General features: G+C 47.4%; 1 protein-coding gene across 1 annotated transcript in view; it reads left to right on the forward strand.

Moving 5' to 3' along the window:
* LOC123754673 (origin recognition complex subunit 3-like) overlaps nucleotides 1-19,705 on the forward strand; it is a 194,658-nt gene extending 174,953 nt beyond the window's left edge. The window contains exons 7-8 of the mRNA XM_069320246.1: nucleotides 14,333-14,520; nucleotides 19,377-19,705. Coding sequence (XP_069176347.1) covers nucleotides 14,333-14,520; nucleotides 19,377-19,482 — 294 coding nt within the window. The 3' untranslated portion in view covers nucleotides 19,483-19,705. The remainder of the gene's footprint in view (nucleotides 1-14,332; nucleotides 14,521-19,376) is intronic.
* Nucleotides 19,706-20,218: the final 513 nt, after the last annotated feature.

Raw genomic sequence — 20,218 nt, forward strand, 5'->3', positions numbered from 1 at the left:
GGCCCCGCCTCCACCTTGTTTCGCAGTGCAACGGTGGGGGTGCCTGTTTGGTAGTAAGTTTTCCTGTGTCGGAGGTTTTGTGTTCGCCTCCTTGTGTTTGCAGGTTGGGTTCTGGCTTTGTTTCCGCCTCTTCCCTGTCGTTTGCCTGTCGGGCGGATTCTGTACTTCTTGGGCACTCTCATCTCTGCTCTTGGGGCTGTGTATGGGGTCAGCCCATGTTGGGCTGCCTAATGTGTTCCTTTGATTGCCTGTTACACTGCACACGTTTCTTCTACCGTCCCTGTGGCTCAGTTGGGTGCTTGGTTTCCGCCTATGTCCCCTTGTGTGCCACTCGTGTACGATTTATCTATCTTCTCTGTCGCTTCCTCGGGGAGTGTGGTGACGTTTTGCTGCGGTTTTGGTACTGCAGCTGCATGTCGGGGTTGGTTGTGGCGTTATGTTCGGCCCTTCCGTGCTCCCTCTGGAGCTCTCCTTCCTTGCCGGTCTTGCCGTGCCGGGCCTGGTTTTTCCATGTTCCTTGGTTTGACTGTCTTGTCCTCGCCTCATTGTGCTGGCTGGGAATGAGCTTGGGGTCTTCGTCTCGCCCCTCGCCTATCCTCTGGTTTCGGTTCAAGTTCCAGAGCCTAGTGGTCTCCCTTCCTTCGTGTTTTTCACGGCTGCCCCGGGGTTTTCTTGATGCTGGGACTTTGAGGGGACAGCTCGGCCCCGGGGCCTGCAGGGGTCTCGGGTGCGACGGGGTTTTGGGGCCTTCGTCCTCTGTGTTTGCTTTTTTGTTCTCGAGGTTTCGGGACTGTTTTGCTCCTTCCCGTTTTCTGGTGCGTTTGTCGTCATTCGGTTGAGCTTCCCTCCGGTCCTTTCTAGGGCTTGTAGGTCCTTTTCCCAGCAGCTTCTGGGTGTTGGCCTTTTTGTTCTTTTGTGAATACCTCTTCTCTTCACACTGCCTCGGTGCTCCTAGTTTTCCTGGGAGCGAGATTGCTCCTCCTAATGAGTCTTTTCGCTCCTGCCCTTCTACAGGATGTTGGTGCGGGGCGGCTCCTTATGCGAGTTCCTTCCCTGTCAGCTGCACTTGTGGAGGTGGACTTGCACACTTGTGGCATTTTCGTTTTGGTCCTGCGTTTTCTTTTCCCTCCTGGGGCTGTCATAGGATTGGCTTGCGGAGGATGTAGAGGCACTTGGGGCCGTTCCTGGGTCTGGCACCTTGGTTTCTGCTGCTAGCTTTCGGTATCGATATTCCTTCTGCGCCGTTTCGCAGGTTGTATCGTGCGTTGTTACACCTCCAGCCTGCTTATGCCTGTGTCGTCCTGGTCTTTGGACAGGGTGCTCTCCTGTTTTTCTTCTCCTTGGGGGTTGTGGCTCCTTGGGGTCAGGTTTGCTTTGCCTCGGTTTTCTTTTTGTGTTGGCATTCGCCTCTGGGGGCCGTGTGGCAGAGCTTCTTGCTCTTCTCAGGCGCAGTGGTTTTTGACTCCTATTGTCGTGGTCTTAGGTTTTCTTCGTCTGCGGCCGTTCTCCCTTTTTTCTGGAGAATGCTATACCTTGGGTTGTTGTCTCGCACCCAGAAAGGTAAGTGTCCCAAAACAAAGCCCTATTCTGGTGAAAATTGCTACCAAAAGCCGAACAAGTAGATAAAACTCCCCAAAAGGAAACAAGCAAACGATCATGTCACACGTCGCCGCGCCGCAGTCTGCGCAGCTTTCCCGTCCCCGGGAGGGGCCAAGGGGGAGGGAGCCCCAGACCCTCGCGCCGGCTATCTACCCCTCATTTCTAAGGCTGATGTTAGAGGCGAAGGTCGTTGCTCTTGCTCCAGTGATTTTCAGCGGCTTACGTGGCTGTGCCGGCCTTTTCTTTTGAGGCCGGTGCTTTGGGGGATGATTCGGCCTCGGATCCTGCGGTAAAGGATCTTGGGGCTGGGGAGGGGCAGACTTTGGGGACTTGGGCCCTGTTGGACCCCGCCTGGGTTTTTCTGCCCTCTGAGGCTTACTGTTACAAAGAGTGGGGTTCTCTTCCCCCCCCCCCCCCCCGTGTGTGTACGAATTGGATTTGGTATCTATCCCTCCCTAGGTTTGGTTCCGTGTCCCCCCTGGGTGTGTTGGTTCCGTCCTTCCAGAGGTTTTCGGCTTCCTGCATCAAACTGTCTGCGGTGCAGGTAGCTCTAGCAGCTTACCTCTAGTGTGACCCGGATTATGCCTCGGTTATGGATCCATCTTCTTTCAGGTTTGGGACGTCGTTCCCTTTCTGGGTCTGTTACGAGGTTCCGGAGTCGTCCTGGTTGGCGGACTGTCCTGTGTTTGCTTTGCTTATCTGGTAATAAGAAAGGATTAGAATGCAGTTACCAACATCCCAAAAAATGTTTAAATATGCTTAGGAAAGGTGAGTGTCGATTTGGATCAATATGTAGGTTTTTCCATCCTGACATGTGCCAAACCTCACTGGAGGACAGAAAATGCTATGACCTCAGCTGCCCACACTTTCACATGAAAGGCACGGAACGCTACATAAAGAGTGGCAAGCAGAGTAATGAATTTGGAGGAAACTCTATAAATTTTTTATACCAGACCGACAGATAATTCAAAAGGAGCAGCATGGAGAGTGTATGGAACTGAATGCCAGATCCACTTGCATTCCAGAATTACAGATACAATTACACACCGAAAAGGAACTACAATTACGACAGGCAACTGCCCTACAACAATCAGTACTGGTCAGAACAAACTCATTATGTCCACGCATAATGGGCTTGCCGAAAAAGTCTCCCATTCAAACTATCACTAATAGAGTAACCTCATTCATCTTTGCCAACATACAAGGACTGAAAACAAGAACAAACAACAAAGTACAGTTCATAAATGGCCTCCTCACGGAGTCAAATGCAGTATTTGGAGCTTTCACAGAAACCCATGCAGGGGAATTGTTGGACAGTGAGATCTGGATTCCAGGATATAACCTATACAGGTGTGATAGGAAAATTAGGTCACATGGAGGAGTGGGTCTGTATATTAGGGAAGACCTTGTATGCTCGGAGCTCCTAAACGTTACAAATGAGGTGGTAGAGGTACTGGGATTAAAAATGGAGAAAATAAATTTGGTGATTATTCTAATATACAAACCGCCAGATGCAACGGCTGAGGAATTCACAGAACAGATAAACAAAATAGAGAATAGTCTTGATAATTTGGAGAACCCGATACCTGATATTATCTTCCTAGGTGACTTCAACTTGCCTAGTCTCAGGTGGAAAATAGCAAACAATAATATTATACCAGGAAATCTATCGGGACCTAACCAACCACAGATTAGAGAACTACTTAGATTCTGTGACAAATTTTCACTCAATCAGCAGATATCGGAGCCAACGAGAAATGAAAATATTCTAGATCTGGTCTTTACGAACAATGAAGACATTATCAGACACATTACGATATCAGATACCACATACTCAGATCACAAGGTCATTGAAGTGCAAACGACTATCAATACTCAGAATAGACCTAAAACGTTGATAAAGCGAGAGGGGCTATTCAGTAAATTCAATTTTAATAATAAAAGTATAGACTGGGAGATAATAAACAGGGAACTTACAAACATTCCATGGGAAACTGTTCTAAGTAATACAAGTCCTACAGAAGGAATAGAAAAACTTACTTTGGAAGCGTATCAAGTCTGTCTGAAACATGTTTCTTTGAGGAAAGCCAGAAAGAGATCTAACGTAGAAAGAGAACGCAGACTACACTATAAACGCAGGAAAAAAATAACGGAACTGCTTATGCAGACACGAATTTCCCGTCAAAGAAGGAATAATTTAAATAGGGAGATTGAAGAAATCGAGCGGAAATTGAAACACTCATATGAAACTGAAGAAAGGCAGTTAGAACAGAAAGCAATTCAGGAAATAAAGAAAAGTCCAAAATATTTCTTCTCATATGCGAAATCAAAAGCAAAAACCACTGCCAGTATTGGACCTATTCGTACAAGTGAAGGTTCATACACGGAGGATGACAAAGAAATTAGTGAAATCCTAAAAAAGCAGTATGAGGACATGTTTAGCACTCCAATAAACAACATGAAAGTGGAAGATCCAGACAATTTCTTTATGCGGGATATTCAAACCTCTGTAAATATAACTGATATCAACACGAGCGCACTAAATTTTGAAAGAGAAATTGAAAACATGCCCATGCACTTGGCCCCAGGTCCAGACTCATGGAATTCAATATTTATAAAGAAATGCAAAGTGCCAGTAGCAAAGGCACTCAGTATAATGTGGAGGAAGAGCTTGGACACGGGGGAGATACCAGATGCACTTAAAGTAGCAGACATAGCCCCTCTACACAAGGGAGGGAGCAAAGCATTGGCAAAGAATTATAGACCAGTTACACTAACATCGTACATCATAAAAGTATTTGAGAGAGTGATTAGTAGTCAGGTCACCAATTTCATGGAGACCAATGACCTTCACAACCCAGGCCAACATGGATTTCGAGCGGGAAGATCGTGCCTGACAGCTACTTGAGCACTACGATAAAGTCACTGAGGCATTAGAAGAAAAACAGAATGCTGATGTGATATACATGGACATGATAAATGTGACCATGGCGTGATAGCACACAAAATGAAGTCAATGGGAATAACTGGTAAAGTAGGACGCTGGATACTCAGTTTTCTGTCAAACAGGACTCGGCGAGTAACGGTCAACCATATAAAATCTAGTCCAAGTGCAGTTAAAAGCTCTGTACCTCAGGGTACAGTCCTTGCACCGCTGCTTTTCCTTATTCTCATATCAGATATAGACAAAAATACAAGTCACAGCTTCGTATCATACTTTGCAGATGACACAAAAATCAGTATGAAAATTACCTCGGCTGATGACATTGAAAAACTTCAAGCTGATATTAATAAAGTTTTCGACTGGGCATCAGAAAATAACATGATGTTTAACAGTGATAAATTCCAGGTACTCAGGTACGGTAAAAATGAGGACCTTAAACATAATAGAGTACAAAACACAATCAATTGTACCCATAGTAGGAAAACAGCATGTAAAGGATTTGGGAATAATAATGTCTGACGACCTAACGTTTAGGGAGCATAACCAAGCAAATATTGCGACAGCCAGAAAAATGATAGGATGGATTACAAGAACTTTCAAATCCAGGGATCCTATCACAATGGTTGTACTCTTCAAGTCACTTGTGTTGTCCCGTCTTGAGTACTGCTCAGTACTCGCTTCCCCCTTCAGAGCAGGAGAGATTGCTGAAATAGAGGGAATACAGAGAACATATACGGCACGCATAGACGCAATAAAGCACCTAAATTATTGGGATCGTCTCAAATCCCTCCAAATGTACTCACTAGAGAGAAGACGAGAGAGATATCAAATAATATACACCTGGAAGATACTGGAGGGCCAAGTACCAAATCTACACAGTAAAATAACAACGCACTGGAGTGAACGATATGGAAGAGAATGCAGAATAGAACCAGTGAAGAGCAGAGGTGCCATAGGCACAATCAGAGAACACTATAAACATCAGAGGTCCGCGGTTGTTCAACGTCTCCCAGCAAGCATATGAAATATTGTCGGAACAACCGTGGACATCTTCAAGAGGAAACTAGATTTATTCCTCCAAAGAGTGCCAGACCAACCGGGCTGTGGTGGGTATGTGGGCCTGCGGGCCGCTCCAAGCAACAGCCTGGTGGACCAAACTCTCACAAGTCAAGCCTGGCCTCGGGCCGGGCTTGGGGAGTAGAAGAACTCCCAGAACCCCATCAACCAGGTATCAACCAGGGACACTTGGGGATGTTCCTGGGTCCGCTGCTTTGGGTTCAGCGGCTGCTTGTTGAAGCTCTTTGTGCCGATCCTGCAGAATGCAGTTTCGCTGTTCTATGCTTCCCGGCTTGCGTGTCGGCAGGCGGTGCTTGCATCCTCTCTGGAATCGACCTGGGCCCTGGCTCTTGGGATGTCCTCTCCGTTTTGTCCTCTGCTTTTTGCGGATTCTGCCGTGGCGCAGTATTTGCAGGCTGCTTCGGTTAGTTGTCGTCCTATGTCTGACTTGTTGGTTGTCCAGGAGTTCCAAGAGAGGGCCTTCCCGGAGGGGTCGTGTCAGGGCTCGGGGTTCCCCTCGTCGTGGTAGGCCACTGGTGCCAGGTTCGGGTCCGGCCCCACCTTCGGAACCACTTTCGTCTGGTTGGTGTGGTGTTCGCTCTGTGCGAAGTTCGGGGTCTCTTAAGGGGCGCTGGCCCTTTCGTGGTTCGCCCCATTGACGGGGCGATGGGAGGGGGCAGGCTTCCACTGTTCACTTACGCCTGATCCCACGGTTTGAGGGCGTTTCGGGTCCTTTCCTTTCGCCTGAGGCTCCGGGGAGTTTGAGGCTGGCAGGGTAGGCCTCTTTCCCTGCGCTCTCTTGGATGGTGTCCCTGGACCTCTTGGACGCTTATTGGCACGTCCCGATTCATCCGGGGTTCAGGGACTGGCTCAGTCCCTGAACCCAGAAACGCAAAATATTACTCACCAGAAATGCACTGAGCATTTCTGGTGAGTGTAATAATTTTATAACTGGTTATCAGAGTTCAGCTTAGTCACGCATATTTTGCATGAATATATATTTTCTTTGTGTTTTGAATATTTTTACCATGGGTTTTTCAAGTGTAATGTTATGAGCTGTCACTAATACTTATTGTATTATAGACTGTATAGAATATTGGTACACACAGATATATTCTTGTCACTGTATCAGTTAAATGCTATATTCTTTGAACAATAACACGTACTGTTTCTGTGGAGACCCCCTTCAGCTCCCCAGAAACCCCGGGCTGATGTTGTATATATATTAGACTGTGACAACAGTCAATCGATGAAGTTCTAAGCCTACTGGGGACCAGCACCAGAACCTGGCCCCCCTCAGAGAGGCATGAGGAGCAATGGCCCTATAGACATCCCCGTGTAATTGGAAGCAGTTTTTGCCATCTACCAGGTCAGGCACCCAGAAAGATAGGAATTCCAAAACAAACTACAGCCGGTTAAAAATTGCAAACCGAATGCCGAACTAGCAAAAAAAGACCAGGTCTTTAGACCGAGTGTTCTTTTTTTCTGTTCTCCTCGGTTTGTGGTAACCCCTTCGGTTTAGGAATGCTTTTCTAAGGCTCTTTTCTTGTTGGCATTGGCCTCTGTGGGTCGGTCGAGAAGCTTCATGTTCTTCTCTGTCGCAGGGGTTTCTGCTCGTTTGGTCCCGGTGGTCGGGTTGTTTCTTTGCAGCCATCTCCTTCTTTTCTGATGAAGAATGAGGCTGCTGGTTTCCAGAGGTGTCCTTGGGTTAGTTCTGTTGGGGGGTCCTTGTTGAGGTTTGGTTGGTTCAGCTGGGCGGGCATAATGTTTTGTGTCCAGTTGCAGCTCTTCACCATTACTTGCGTGCCAAGGCCTTCATGGCAGGGGACACGCTTTGGGTTGACCCGATTTCCCTTCTTCCCTGTTCCAGGGGGCGGGCCTCTCAGGTTGTCCACAGGATTATTCGGTTCAGCCAGCCTGCAGTCTATCCCCGTACCTATGACATTTGTAAGTTCGCAGCTTTGGCTGATGTTTTTAGTAACATGTCCTGGGCTGACATTCGGGCATGGGGCTTTTGGAGGTTGAACAGGGTCCTGGCGGGTCATTAAGAGGCACTTTATAAAGTGAATAAAGTGAACATATTTGTCAACATACCTGTACCTTGTATGTTGGCAAATATGAGAGAAGTTAGCTTATGTGTGGAAGGGCTGGGTCTTTTACTTTGTTTAATATTTGTGGTTCTTGTAGGGGTGCCACATTATCTGTGTCCTGTCTAGCATTTGACCGAGTTTGGCACTTTTTGCCATTCTTTTCCTCTTCTCTTACTTTAAAACCTCCCTGGTATGTACAGGTGTTGCTATATTCTTAATGTAGTTCTTTTGATTTCATTCAATTTGTTCCTTTGATATACCTGCTTGATGGGGTTCTGGGAGTTCTTATACAACCCAAACCCGGCCCGAGGCCAGGCTTGACTTGTGAGAGCTTGGTCCAACAGACTATTGCTTGGAGCGGCCCGCAGGCCCACATATCCACCACAGCCCAATTCGTCTGACATTTCTTGCAAGAAAGCTATCTAGTTTTCTCTTGAAGATGTCCACGGTTGTTCTGGCAATATTTCTTATACTCGCTGGGAGGACGTTGAACAACCGCGGACCTCTGATGTTTATACAGTGTTCTCTGATTGCGCCTATGGCACCCCTGCGCTTCACTGGTTCTATTTTGCATTTTCTTCCATATCGTTCACTCCAGTATGTTATTTTTTTGGCACCTAGCCCTCTAGTATTTTCCATGTGTATATTACTTGATATCTATCTCGTCTCCTTTCTAGTGAGTACATTTATAGAGCTTTGAGACGATCCCAATAATTTAGGTGCTTTATCACTTTATCGCGTCTATGTATGCCGTATATGTTTTTCTGTATTCCCTCTATTTCAACAATCTCTCCTGCTCTGAAGGGAGAAGTGAGTACTGAGCAGTACTCAAGACAGGACAGTACAAATGATTTGAATAGTCCAACCATTGTGAAGGGATTCCTGGATTTGAAAGTTCTCATAATTCATCCTATCATTTTGGGTTTGGGCAGGCTGTTAAAATATTCCTTCTTGTTTTGTTAATTTGAACACAGTTTTGGGATGGAAAAATTTGCAATTTTCTGAGTGACATACCTGTATTTAGGATATTTCTGGAGTTTCTCAGGCAGAAAAGTCATTTAATATTTGCTGTGATCTCAGTGTTCTTTGGGTGGACTGTGCCACAAACTAGGGCAACACTAAGTGTTCCTCTAGTTCCCCTAGTTCCCCAAGCTTCACCCACAACTTCAAGTGTAGGTTAGACATATACAGTGTAATTACCTAAGTGTAGTTACAGGATGAGCTACGCTCGTGGTGTCCCGTCTTCCCAGCACTCTTTGTCATACAACGCTTTGAAACTACTGACGGTCTTGGCCTCCACCACCTTCTCACCTAACTTGTTCCAACCGTCTACCACTCTGTTTGCGAAAGTGAATTTTCTTATATTTCTTCGGCATCTGTGTTTAGCTAGTTTAAATCTATGACCTCTTGTTCTTAAAGTTCCAGGTCTCGGGAAATCTTCCCTATCAATTTTATCAATTCCTGTTACTATTTTGTATGTAGTGATCATATCACCTCTTTTTCTTCTGTCTTCTAGTTTTGGCATATTTAGTGCCTCTAACCTCTCCTCGTAGCTCTTGCCCTTCAGTTCTGGGAGCCACTTAGTAGCATGTCTTTGCACCTTTTCCAGTTTGTTGATGTGCTTCTTAAGATATTGGCACCACACAACTGCTGCATATTCTAGCTTTGGCCTAACAAAAGTCGTGAACAATTTCTTGAATTGTAAAATTCAAGAAATTGAATTCTTGAAGTGTATGAACGAGTTTGGGTGGGTATAAATAGGAGCTGCCTCGTATGGGCCAAAAGGCCTTCTGCAGTTACCTTCATTCTTATGTTCTTATGTTCATTACTCGGATAAAATGGGATAGACTTGATTTGCAGAATAGAAGTGATATTTTGTAGCGCTGAATGACTTCTTGTCCCAACACTGACAAGAAAAGTCTCTGATACTATCACAGTATCTGACTTCTCATTCTTTGTTTTGTTCTGTTTTTCTGGGGGTGAGGTAGCCCCGTCAGCTCCCCGGAGCTATCCAGGCTGATATTGCTAATATTAGACTTTGGCATCAGTCAGTGTGAATGGAGGTCTTTAGACCTACCAGGGACCACGAGCCAGAACCTGACACCCTCAGAGAAGCGCGAGGAGCAATGGCCTATAGAAACCTCCCATGTGGTTGGACGCATTCTATGTCTGCCATTGACCAAGTCAGGCACCCAGAAAGGCAATCATCCCAAAACAATCCTCTATTCTGGTTCAAAATGGCTACTAAGAGCCGAACTAGTGGACAGAACTCCCTAAACAAAAACGAGCATGACATCACCACGTCACCGCGCTGCCATCTGCGCAGCTTTCCCCCCTCCCCGGGAGGGGGAATGGGGAGCCCCAGACCCCTCCTGTCGGCTACCCAAGACCCCCAGTTCTCAGGCTGATGTGCTTGGAGAAAGTCGTGTGCTCTGGCTCCTGCATTGGTGCTCAGCTCTGTGCCTGTGTGGTGTGGTGGCTGTCTTATTGGGGCGTGTGCAAGCCAAAAATAATTCTTCAGTACTCGGGCTACATGCGCCTAGATTTACTTTCCCTAGGTGCCCGGTAAGTACTGTCCTTGGGGCTTGGAGCCTCCTTCCACAAGTTCCTTGGGTGTTTGCTGCTCAGCTTTCGGCCGCCCTTTGTGTGCTGCAGTGTTCTGGCATCCTTGTTCGCCTTAGGGTAAGAGGCAGTTTGTATTGGTAGGGGCGCAGGGTTCTGTGCAGCTAGTTTCACCTCTCATAGCGGCCGGCTCTGTTCCGCCTGGGTAACTGTGCTCTTGCGGGTTTTTTTTTTTTTTTGTTTTCCCTGCTTAGTAGGGGGATCTTCCTTTTGTTGTTGACCCCGGTGTCTCTGTTCTGGTGGTACCCCCTGCATGGCTCCCGTGAGTGTACACGTCCCAGGGGTTCAGTTATTTAGAAAGTTGTTTGGTGGGCTTGAAAGCCGGTTAGCAGTACCCTGACTGGGCTTCCCTGAGCGTGTGTTCCGTCTCAGGACCCTAGGAATCCCCACGACGGCGCGTGGGTCCGATGGATGTGACCCCTGAGTTTCCCCTTCACTTTGTGCGAGTTCGAGGGTTGCTCTGTCCCCTTGTCTCGGTGACTATCATTATTTTTGTCTCCATCACACTGCCTGCTGGGTCAGCGACACTTTTGACCCGGAGTCTTGCGAGTTTTGTTGCTTGCTGGTGACTCGGTTCATCAAGTCTATTGATGACGATATTCAGGTACAAGCAGTGCAAGCGTTGCATGTTAGGTTTCGGTTGTTGCAATGCACTAGTTTGGTTGCTGACCGGGAAGCCCCGAGGCTGCCCCGTTTTGGTTATAGGGACCCGGACTTTGGGGTGTTGTTCACTTCGGCCTTAGTCAAGGGGGTTCGCACCCCCTTGTCCCTCCTCTGCTGTGCTTTGGTCTGGTCCCCTCCCTCCCCTGCATCTAGCTCCAAAATATCTGAGGGTTTCGGGGTCGGGGCAGGGTTTAGGTGGTGTTGAGACTCGGGGGGATGCCCCTTCCGGGTTGGCGACGGAGGCATTCAAGTCATTCCTCCCTGCCAAAACGTCTGGGTCTGACCAGTCGGTCCCTCTTCTTCTGACTTCTACGGCTGTGCCAGCCTTTTCTTTTGAGGCCGAGGTTTTGAGAGATGACTCGACCCCGGATCCTGATGTGGTGGTTCCCGGGGCTAGGGAGGGACTGACTTGGGGGCTTGGGCTCCGTTGGACCCCCGCCTGGGTTTTTCTACCCCTCTGAGCGGGGCTTACTGTTACAAGGACTAGGGTTTCTTCCCCCCCCCCTCTTCGTACGAGTTGGATTTGGTGTCTGACCCTTCTTGGGTTCGGTTCCGTGTCCCTTCGGGTCTCTCCGTCTTTCCGGAGGTTTTCGGCTTCCTGCATTTCACCTCCTGTGGTGCAGGAGGCCTTTGCGGCTTACCTCCTGCGCGACCCAAATTACACCTTTATCATGGATCCGACTACGTTCAGGTTTGGGTCTTCGTTTTCCTACTGGATTCTGTATGAGGATCCGGATTTGTCCTCGCTGGCGGACTGTCCTGTGTTTGCTTTGGAGATTTACCATACCTTCTGTCATTCCCGCACGCTTGAGTGACGTGAGGTGTTGACGGTGGTCCAGGTTTTCCTGGAGGGGCGAGTTTGAGCACCTCAATGAGTGCTTGTTGGCCCCTACTCCTCCTCCTGGATTTGGGTGTTGTGCAGCTTCACATGCAGGTTCCCTCCCTTTTGGCTGCACTGGTTGCTGATGACTTGTACGCTCGTGGTCTGCTGGTCTCAGCTTTGCGTTTCTTTTCCCTTCTGGAGTTGTCTTTGGACTGGCTTAAGGAGGATTTAGAGGAGCTTGGGGCCGTTCCTGGGTCTGGCGCCTTGGGCTCGGCGGCACTTGCGTCGGCTGCCTTGTTGTAGCTGTTTACGCTGATCCTGCAGGATGCAGAGGCGCTGTTTTATGCCTCCTGGCTCGCGTGTTGGCAGGCGGTGCTTGCTTCTTGCTTGGAAGCAAGTATGTGCAAGTGGGCCCTGGCTCTTAGAATGTCTATGCCTTTTTGTTCCCCTGCTGTTTTTCGATTCTGCGGTGGCAGAGTATATGCCGGTGGCTTCTGCTAGCTGTCATCCGATGTCCGACTTGTTGGTTCTCCAGGGATCCCGGGGGGATCTTCCCGGAGGGATCGTGCCAGGTCTCGGGGTTCCGCTCGTCGTGGTAGGCCATTGGTGCCAGTTTCGTTGTGGCGTCACCTTCAGAACCGTCATCATCTGGTTGGCGAGGTGTTGGCTCTGTGCGCAGGTCGGGTTCTTGTAACTGGCATCGACGCTTTCGCAGTTTGTCCCATTGACAGGGTGATAGGGGAAGAGGCTTGCTCTATTCGCTCATACCTGGTCCCACAATTTGTGGGCGTTTCAGGTAAAAAAGCAGTATTTTTACCGGGAAGTTCAAAAGTGAATATGTTAGCAATTTTTGGTACCACAACCAACATAATTTAAATTCCACACACACTATAATTAGTGTGTGGCTGGCTGGTAGGTGGGTGAGGCAAGTAGGTGAACAGACAGGGAAGGAGGAAGGGCTGGATGAATAGATGGATTTCTAACTGGCTGGTAGGCAGGCACATAACATTCAGAGACCCACCACACCCCACACCTCACACCCACAACCACATTCAGAGACTCGCCACACCCACTCCAGATCCCCCACACCCACTCCAGCCTTCCTGTGTGCTTGCATAATCCCTTCCAATGGCTCCCTCCTTCCCTCCCTCCCAACCCTCGTGAACACTCAATTATCCCCCTTTTACCCATGCTATATCCCCATCCTCCCCTCCTAGCTCTTCTGGAATGGGATGAATGAGGGCATGGCATGGGTAGAAGGGGGAGGATTGAGTGTTCACCAGGATGGTAGATGGAGAGTGGCAGGGAGGGAAAGATGGAGTCAGGCAGTGATGGAGGCAGGCAGGGAGGGAGGCAGGGAGGGAGGGAGGGAGGGCGGCATCTCAAAATCCCACACAAATACACACACACACCCACTTGCACATACACACCCCCCACATCCCATACTCACCCCCATGTCACACACACATCCCAAACCCCCACATCACACACATATCCCAAACCCCCACACAAATACACCCACATCCCTACACACACCGCTATACACCCCCACACCCACCCACACCCCCACCCCTCTACACACTCCACACTCACCCACACACATGCACTCCACATCCACCCACACCCCCTACACACCCCTATACACCCCACACCCACCCACACACATGCACTCCACATCCACCCACACCCCCTACACACCCCTATACACCCCACACCCACCCACACACATGCACTCCACATCCACCCACACCCCCTACACACCCCACACCCACTCACCTACACAAACACACCCACCAGATCCCTACACAAACACACCCACCAGATCCCACACTCGCCCCCCCACACACACACATCCCTAGCCCACACACATACCCCACACCAACCTACACATACACACACCCACCACATCCCAGACAGTCCCTCCCAACTCACCCTCTCTCCAACACCCCCTACCCTGAAACCAGCCACCTCAACCCCTCCCATACCCTGCATCTCAAGCCACTGCTACAGTATGACCCGATGCCTAACTGCATTATCCTGCGAAACCTTCGGTTATCCAAATTCCTTTTCTGATATGGTGAAGTTTTTATCCGGCTTCAAAAACAGCCGAATAACCCAAAGATTCGGTAAAGTGGGCTTCGCATAAGCGAGCTTATACAGTACTGTAATAATAATAATAATAGTATGATATGTGGTGCAGTAGTAGTGTCTTTAGAAAGATGCTAAGGTGAGAGTTTACCAAAATTGTATTAGTCACATTTTGATTTCTTGATATGGACTACACAAGCTCACATCTACTTACCCATGATGAGTAAAATTCAAGGCTGCTAAACATAAAAAAAATTCCATTCTTGTTAATTTGGTATCACCAGATGAGAGAAAGCTGCTCATTTAGAGACACAGATCTGTTGCTACTCTGATCTAATCAATAAATCTACATCATTTCTTTAGATGTTATCATTTATACATTGTAAATAGTGTCCAGTTACATCTGAGATATTTATAAATATTATTCATTTGTATTGTGTGTTTCAGTGCGAGTGTTGTCAGCTGGAGGACCCGTCAAGTGTGGTGACAACCTTACCAGACGTCAGCGTGGTCTACAAGCTTCACTTGGAGTGTGGGCGCCTCATCAATTTGTATGACTGGCTTCAGGCCTATATTTCAGTGGCTGATCCAGAGGAAGATACATCCAGCAAGAATGCAATAGATCAGAGACTTCAGTATCCTTTTCTTACTGTTTAAGCTATTAAAGTATTTACTAGTACATCCATGTTATTGACTTGTATAAGTATAAATGCAAATATAGTGATTGTGCAGTAAAACACAGAAGTAAGAATAGAACTTCTCCTTGCATATAGAACACCTTTATGTTAGGGAGAAGGTAGTGGGTAGTAGGAAAGATTTTGTTAATTAGCATCCCAAGAAAAGTGTGTGCGAGGGTGTATGTTGAGAGAGTAACAGAGAACAAAGAATAGGATAGGGAAGGAACAACGTATGTTTTGGAAGGGAAGAATGTGTATAAAACATTTATTTACCCTGAAAATGGTTACTGCAAAGTTTCTTGTTAAGGGGACACCAGCGTTGAATGCAATGAAATGCCTCTTTCAAGGTAGAGTCCCAGTAGCTCCCTGAAGCTATCTCGCCGAGATGGCTTCCTACTATTGGGACACATGAGCCCATTTGGCCTACCAAGGACCAGAGCCAGAACGTGTCTCCTTCACAGATACAGAGAGAGCAGAGTCATATTGTCATCACCCCACGAGGAAAGCATCCAGAAAGTCACTTAAGCTATACAGACGGCTGCAAGTTTCACAGCACTTGGGGCAATGAGACGGCCAAACAACTTTGCAATCTGCTCAGGAGAAACAGTGAACCACTCAAACTAGCATTAACCCATTAATGCCTCTAGCTGCCCCCAGGTGACCCAGAGCCCCAGCTCACAGCTGACTCCATAGCCAGTCTAGAGCCTAACCAATGAACCTGGTATGGAAGGAGAGAGGGAGCAAGGGCTCTACTCAAGAGGCATTTTATTACTTTCAATGCTGTTTTCTTGGAGGAACCCTTTGGTGCCTCCCTGAAGCTAACAAACCAGAGAGAAAAGGAGTCAAGAGACATGCCAGAGAGTAGGAGAGATGGCAAATACTATCACAAAGAAGAAATAACAGGCTGGGAACCTTGTCCAGCAATACACACACACACGATTGACAAGGATGAACAGCAAGAACCAAACAAGGGCACCACAGGACCCTGTCTGAACACCAAAACCCCGAGCCTGTAAAAATAACCCATTCCATGGGTGAGAAAACTACAGCCAGCACAGAGTACAAATTAACACCACGGGCCCCCCCGAGGACAGACTATAGGCAGACCTGCCATGAAAACACTGCCAAGAACTAGAGGAAAATGAGCCTAAGAACAGGGACCAAAGAAAACAGGGTCAACTAACATGGTAGCCACTGTGACAGAACTGATGGCACAGAGGCAGTGGCAAAATGCCACTAGTTGGTATAACAAATGCTGCATCCCCCTAGGTGGATAATAAACAAACCCTCTCCCACCCATTCCACTTCCGGAGGAGAGTACAAACTCACCAGTCTCTCAGCCGGAGGTGAGAGTCAACATAAATGCCACTCCATATAGTAATGAGAAGACTCCAGACTGAATGAGCAACCATGAACCGAGGAGGGGAAAGAAAGACCAAAACCTCATCAAGAGACTAAGACTGATCAGAAGGAGCATGAGCCAGTCGGAGGAGAACAAATGTCAGAGACAACTTGCAGAATGATGCCAAAACTGTAATGACGCCAAACACAATCAACAGCAGCACCGCCAACACCAAACAGCAAGAGGAAACAGAATCAGGCAGCAGCAGCTAAACTCAAGAGAGGCACAACACTTGGAACGGAACCCCAGAGTACACCAGAAGAGGAGGAGCAGGGACAGAAGAAAAGGAGCAGGGACAGAAGAAGAGAAGGGACAGAACAGGAGGAGCAGGGACAGAAGAGAAGGAGCAGGGACAGAAGAAGAGAAGGGACAGAGCAGGAGGAGCAGGGACAGAAGAGAAGGAGCAGGGACAGAAGAAGAGAAGGGACAGAACAGGAGGAGCAGGGACAGAAGAGAAGGAGCAGGGACAGAAGAAGAGAAGGGACAGAGCAGGAGGAGCAGGGACAGAAGAGAAGGAGCAGGGACAGAAGAAGAGAAGGGACAGAACAGGAGGAGCAGGGACAGAGCAGGAGGAGCAGGGACAGAAGAGAAGGAGCAGGGACAGAAGAGAAGGAGCAAGGACAGAAGAGGAGGAGCAGGGACAGAAGAGGAGGAGCAGGGACAGAAGAGGAGGAGCAGGGACAGAAGAGGAGGAGCAGGGACAGAAGAGGAGGAGCAGGGACAGAAGAGGAGGAGCAGGGACAGAAGAGGAGGAGCAGGGACAGAAGAGGAGGAGCAGGGACAGAAGAGGAGGAGCAGGGACAGAAGAGGAGGAGCAGGGACAGAAGAGGAGGAGCAGGGACAGAAGAGGAGGAGCAGGGACAGAAGAGGAGGAGCAGGGACAGAAGAGAAGGAGCAGGGACAGAAGAGAAGGAGCAGGGACAGAAGAAGAGAAGGGACAGAAGAGGAGGAGCAGGGACAGAAGAGGAGCAGCAGGGACAGAAGAGGAGGAGCAGGGACAGAAGAGGAGGAGCAGGGACAGAAGAGGAGGAGCAGGGACAAAAGAGGGAAATGAGCACCAGACAACATACACCTACCATGAAGAGAGACACAGGTGGGACACCAATAACACAACCAACTGCTCACAATGCAAATGGCAAAGACCTGCATCAGAAACTCCACATGCACAGGGCAGAAGGCCGAACCAATGAGAAATGTTGCTAGGCCAACCAACAGAAAGAGTTGGAGTCGTGGAAAATGCCCAGGTTCAGACACATGGCTAAAAGATCCAGAAAGATAAAAGATTTGACTTGAGCAAACTTCGATGACCCAGGAAGCACCACTACACCATGTTTACAACACTGCATCAATGGAAGTACTAGCCTTGGTGTCAGCTGAGAGACTGGGCTCCAGGCCGTTTGATGGTGGCTAGCCTCATTGCCTTGTGTGCTATGAATCTTGCAGTTGTCTGTAAAGCTTCACTCTGACTTTATGGATACTTTTCCGGTGAGGTGACGAGAATACATCCCAGCTCTCTACACCCCTGTGAAGGGGCCAGGTTCTGACCCTGGTATCTGGTAGGGCAAATGGACTTGTGTGACCCAGTAGTGGGGAGTCATCTCAGCAAGATAACTTCAAGACGCCATCAAGGAAGGGGGGGCTCCACACAGAAGAGCTGTATACTGCCTTAATGGATTTAAAAAAATGTACAGTATATGATTAGAATAATCAGGAAGCATTGTGGGTGGTTATGAAGAACTGTTGAGTAAGTGGAAGTTCATTAGCAATGTAATGTATTGTTGTGATGGGGTAAATTCTGGTTATTGACATGTCTGTAAAGCAGATGATGTGTTCTTTGCTGAGAGTGAGGAAGAATTGATAAAATATTGTGAATGACTTCAGTAGTGTGTTCAAGGAAAGAAAATTAGTAATTATAGAAAAAGTAAGGGTATTCTGTTTGAAAAAATAGATACTGTATTAACATGGATTTTGTGGAGCCTTATAGTTGCAAAGTAGTGAACTGTAGTACAGTAGTCAACTATAGGATAAAAATTTGGCAAGAGGTACTAGAAGAGGTAGTAAGCTCTATAGACTTGTGGGCAGTATTAGATAAAATGAGAGTTTAGATGGTGAAGTAGGAGCGACAGAGAAGTGAGTGAGATAGCTTCAGGAAGCCACCAAGGGGGGAGTGGGGGGCTCCACACAGAGGAGCTGTATACTGCCTTTATGGATGAGAAGAGAGGTAGGAGAGGTGAATAGTATAATGAAGAGAAGTTATGTTAGTGTGGAAGGGCTCAAATAATACCAGCAGTTTAAATGAGTGCTCAACTACTTGTACTGGTTGGTAGACCAACACCTCACTACTTGCACTTCAGTATTGGTGCCCCAACTGTCTTAAGTGGTTGGGCAGCATTCCTTGCCCTATCCTATTGCACCTCCTTGTCCTCATATCCCATCCAAGTGCTATATAGTTATACTGGCTTAGCACTTTTTCCTGATAATTTCCTTACCTTAAATGAGTACTTTTATCACTGTAGCTGGTATAGGTGTGTGGAATGGGTATAGCAATGAGGAATTATACAAGTAAAAGAGATGAGGGAATGTAATGTGTTGTAGAGTGCCTGAAGCACAATCCATTGAGAAAGTATAGACATATAGTATAGACAATGGGAGCCGGTCGGCCGAGCGGACAGCACACTGGACTTGTGATCCTGTGGTCCTGGGTTCGATCCCAGGCGCCGGCGAGAAACAATGGGCAGAGTTTCTTTCACCCTATGCCCCTGTTACCTAGCAGTAAAATAGGTACCTGGGTGTTAGCCAGCTGTCACGGGCTGCTTCCTGGGGGGTGGAGGCCTGGTCGAGGACCAGGCCGCGGGGACACTAAAAAAGCCCCGAAATCATCTCAAGATAACCTCAAGATATGACTGTAGACTGCATGGTTACGTGTGATGAGAAGAGTGTACACGCACAGGTGAAATGAAGGGATCGTGTGGTAGAAGCAGACAACCCATATTTTGGATGGGAAGAGTGGAACAAAAAATATATATATAAACATTCCTTCTAATGCATTGTGTGTGCTTTCCTCTGAGGCTAAGGGTCCCCCTTCTTCCAGCCAGAGGTGGTACTCACTTCTATATAATTTATTTATTTATTTATTTATTTTAAGTATTAAGTAAAGATTAAGCGGGTTCGATTCCCGCACGAGGCAGAAACAAATGGGCAAAGTTTCTTTCACCCTGAATGCCCCTGTTACCTAGCAGTAAATAGGTACCTGGGAGTTAGTCAGCTGTCACGGGCTGCTTCCTGGGGGTGGAGGCCTGGTCGAGGACCGGGCCGCGGGGACACTAAAGCCCCGAAATCATCTCAAGATAACCTCAAGAAGATAAATTTTAATTGAGCTTAGGAGCCATTGTTTTCCTTAACAGCTTACCAGAGCACGGTTTGTTCAGGCTGTGTCTGAAATGCAGTTTTTAGGCTTTGTTAAAGCAACTAGTCGCAAAACTGATCATGTGGCCAGGCTGACGTGGGGCGGGTGCTAACATCACGAATGCCTTAAACATCATGCGACGAAGACACCTCTAACAACAAATGTCATTTATTTAACCAGTATATTATTATGCAATGGTTAAATCAAACAATTGTCAAGATTCCTAAAGTAATTATTAATTTTTGTTTGATTATATTTTTCAATACAATTTTATGAATTTTATGATTAAGAAATCAATAAATGTTAAAATATTTTTTAATAAAACTGCATCTGTATTTTTTAATAAAATTTTATCCAATTGTTTTTTATTGTAGTGAAACATCAAATACAGGTCTGGGCTCAAGTGCTAAAAGGTTAAATAGCTTACTGTATTAAGGCTGATGTACAGTATTGCTCTTAACTTACCATTAACTAAATGTATTATTAACCGCTTCCAAATTTAACCCTTAGAACTGTGCAACAATTCATATGACATGTTGAGTAACTGTCGCGAAAGTGTACACCACTTCATATGACGTTTTGGGGTACCATGCAAGATTTAAACGGCTTGCAGCTACATGGGGTTCACATCAGCTTCCTCAGGGCTCTTGTAAACAGACGCCATTTAAAAAAAAAAATCATGGGCAACATTCCCACTATTACAAGGCAACAAAAGTGCCTTTTCACTCTTGCCCGGCTGTTGGCGCGGTTCAGCTTCACATGCAAGTTCCTTCCCTGTCGGCTGCGGTTGTGGCTGAGGACTTGCGTGTGCGTAGCTTGTTGGCTTCAGTCCTGGGTATCTTTTCCCT

This window comes from Procambarus clarkii, unplaced genomic scaffold (genome assembly GCF_040958095.1).
Source record: "Procambarus clarkii isolate CNS0578487 unplaced genomic scaffold, FALCON_Pclarkii_2.0 HiC_scaffold_107, whole genome shotgun sequence".
Lineage (NCBI taxonomy): Eukaryota > Metazoa > Arthropoda > Malacostraca > Decapoda > Cambaridae > Procambarus > Procambarus clarkii.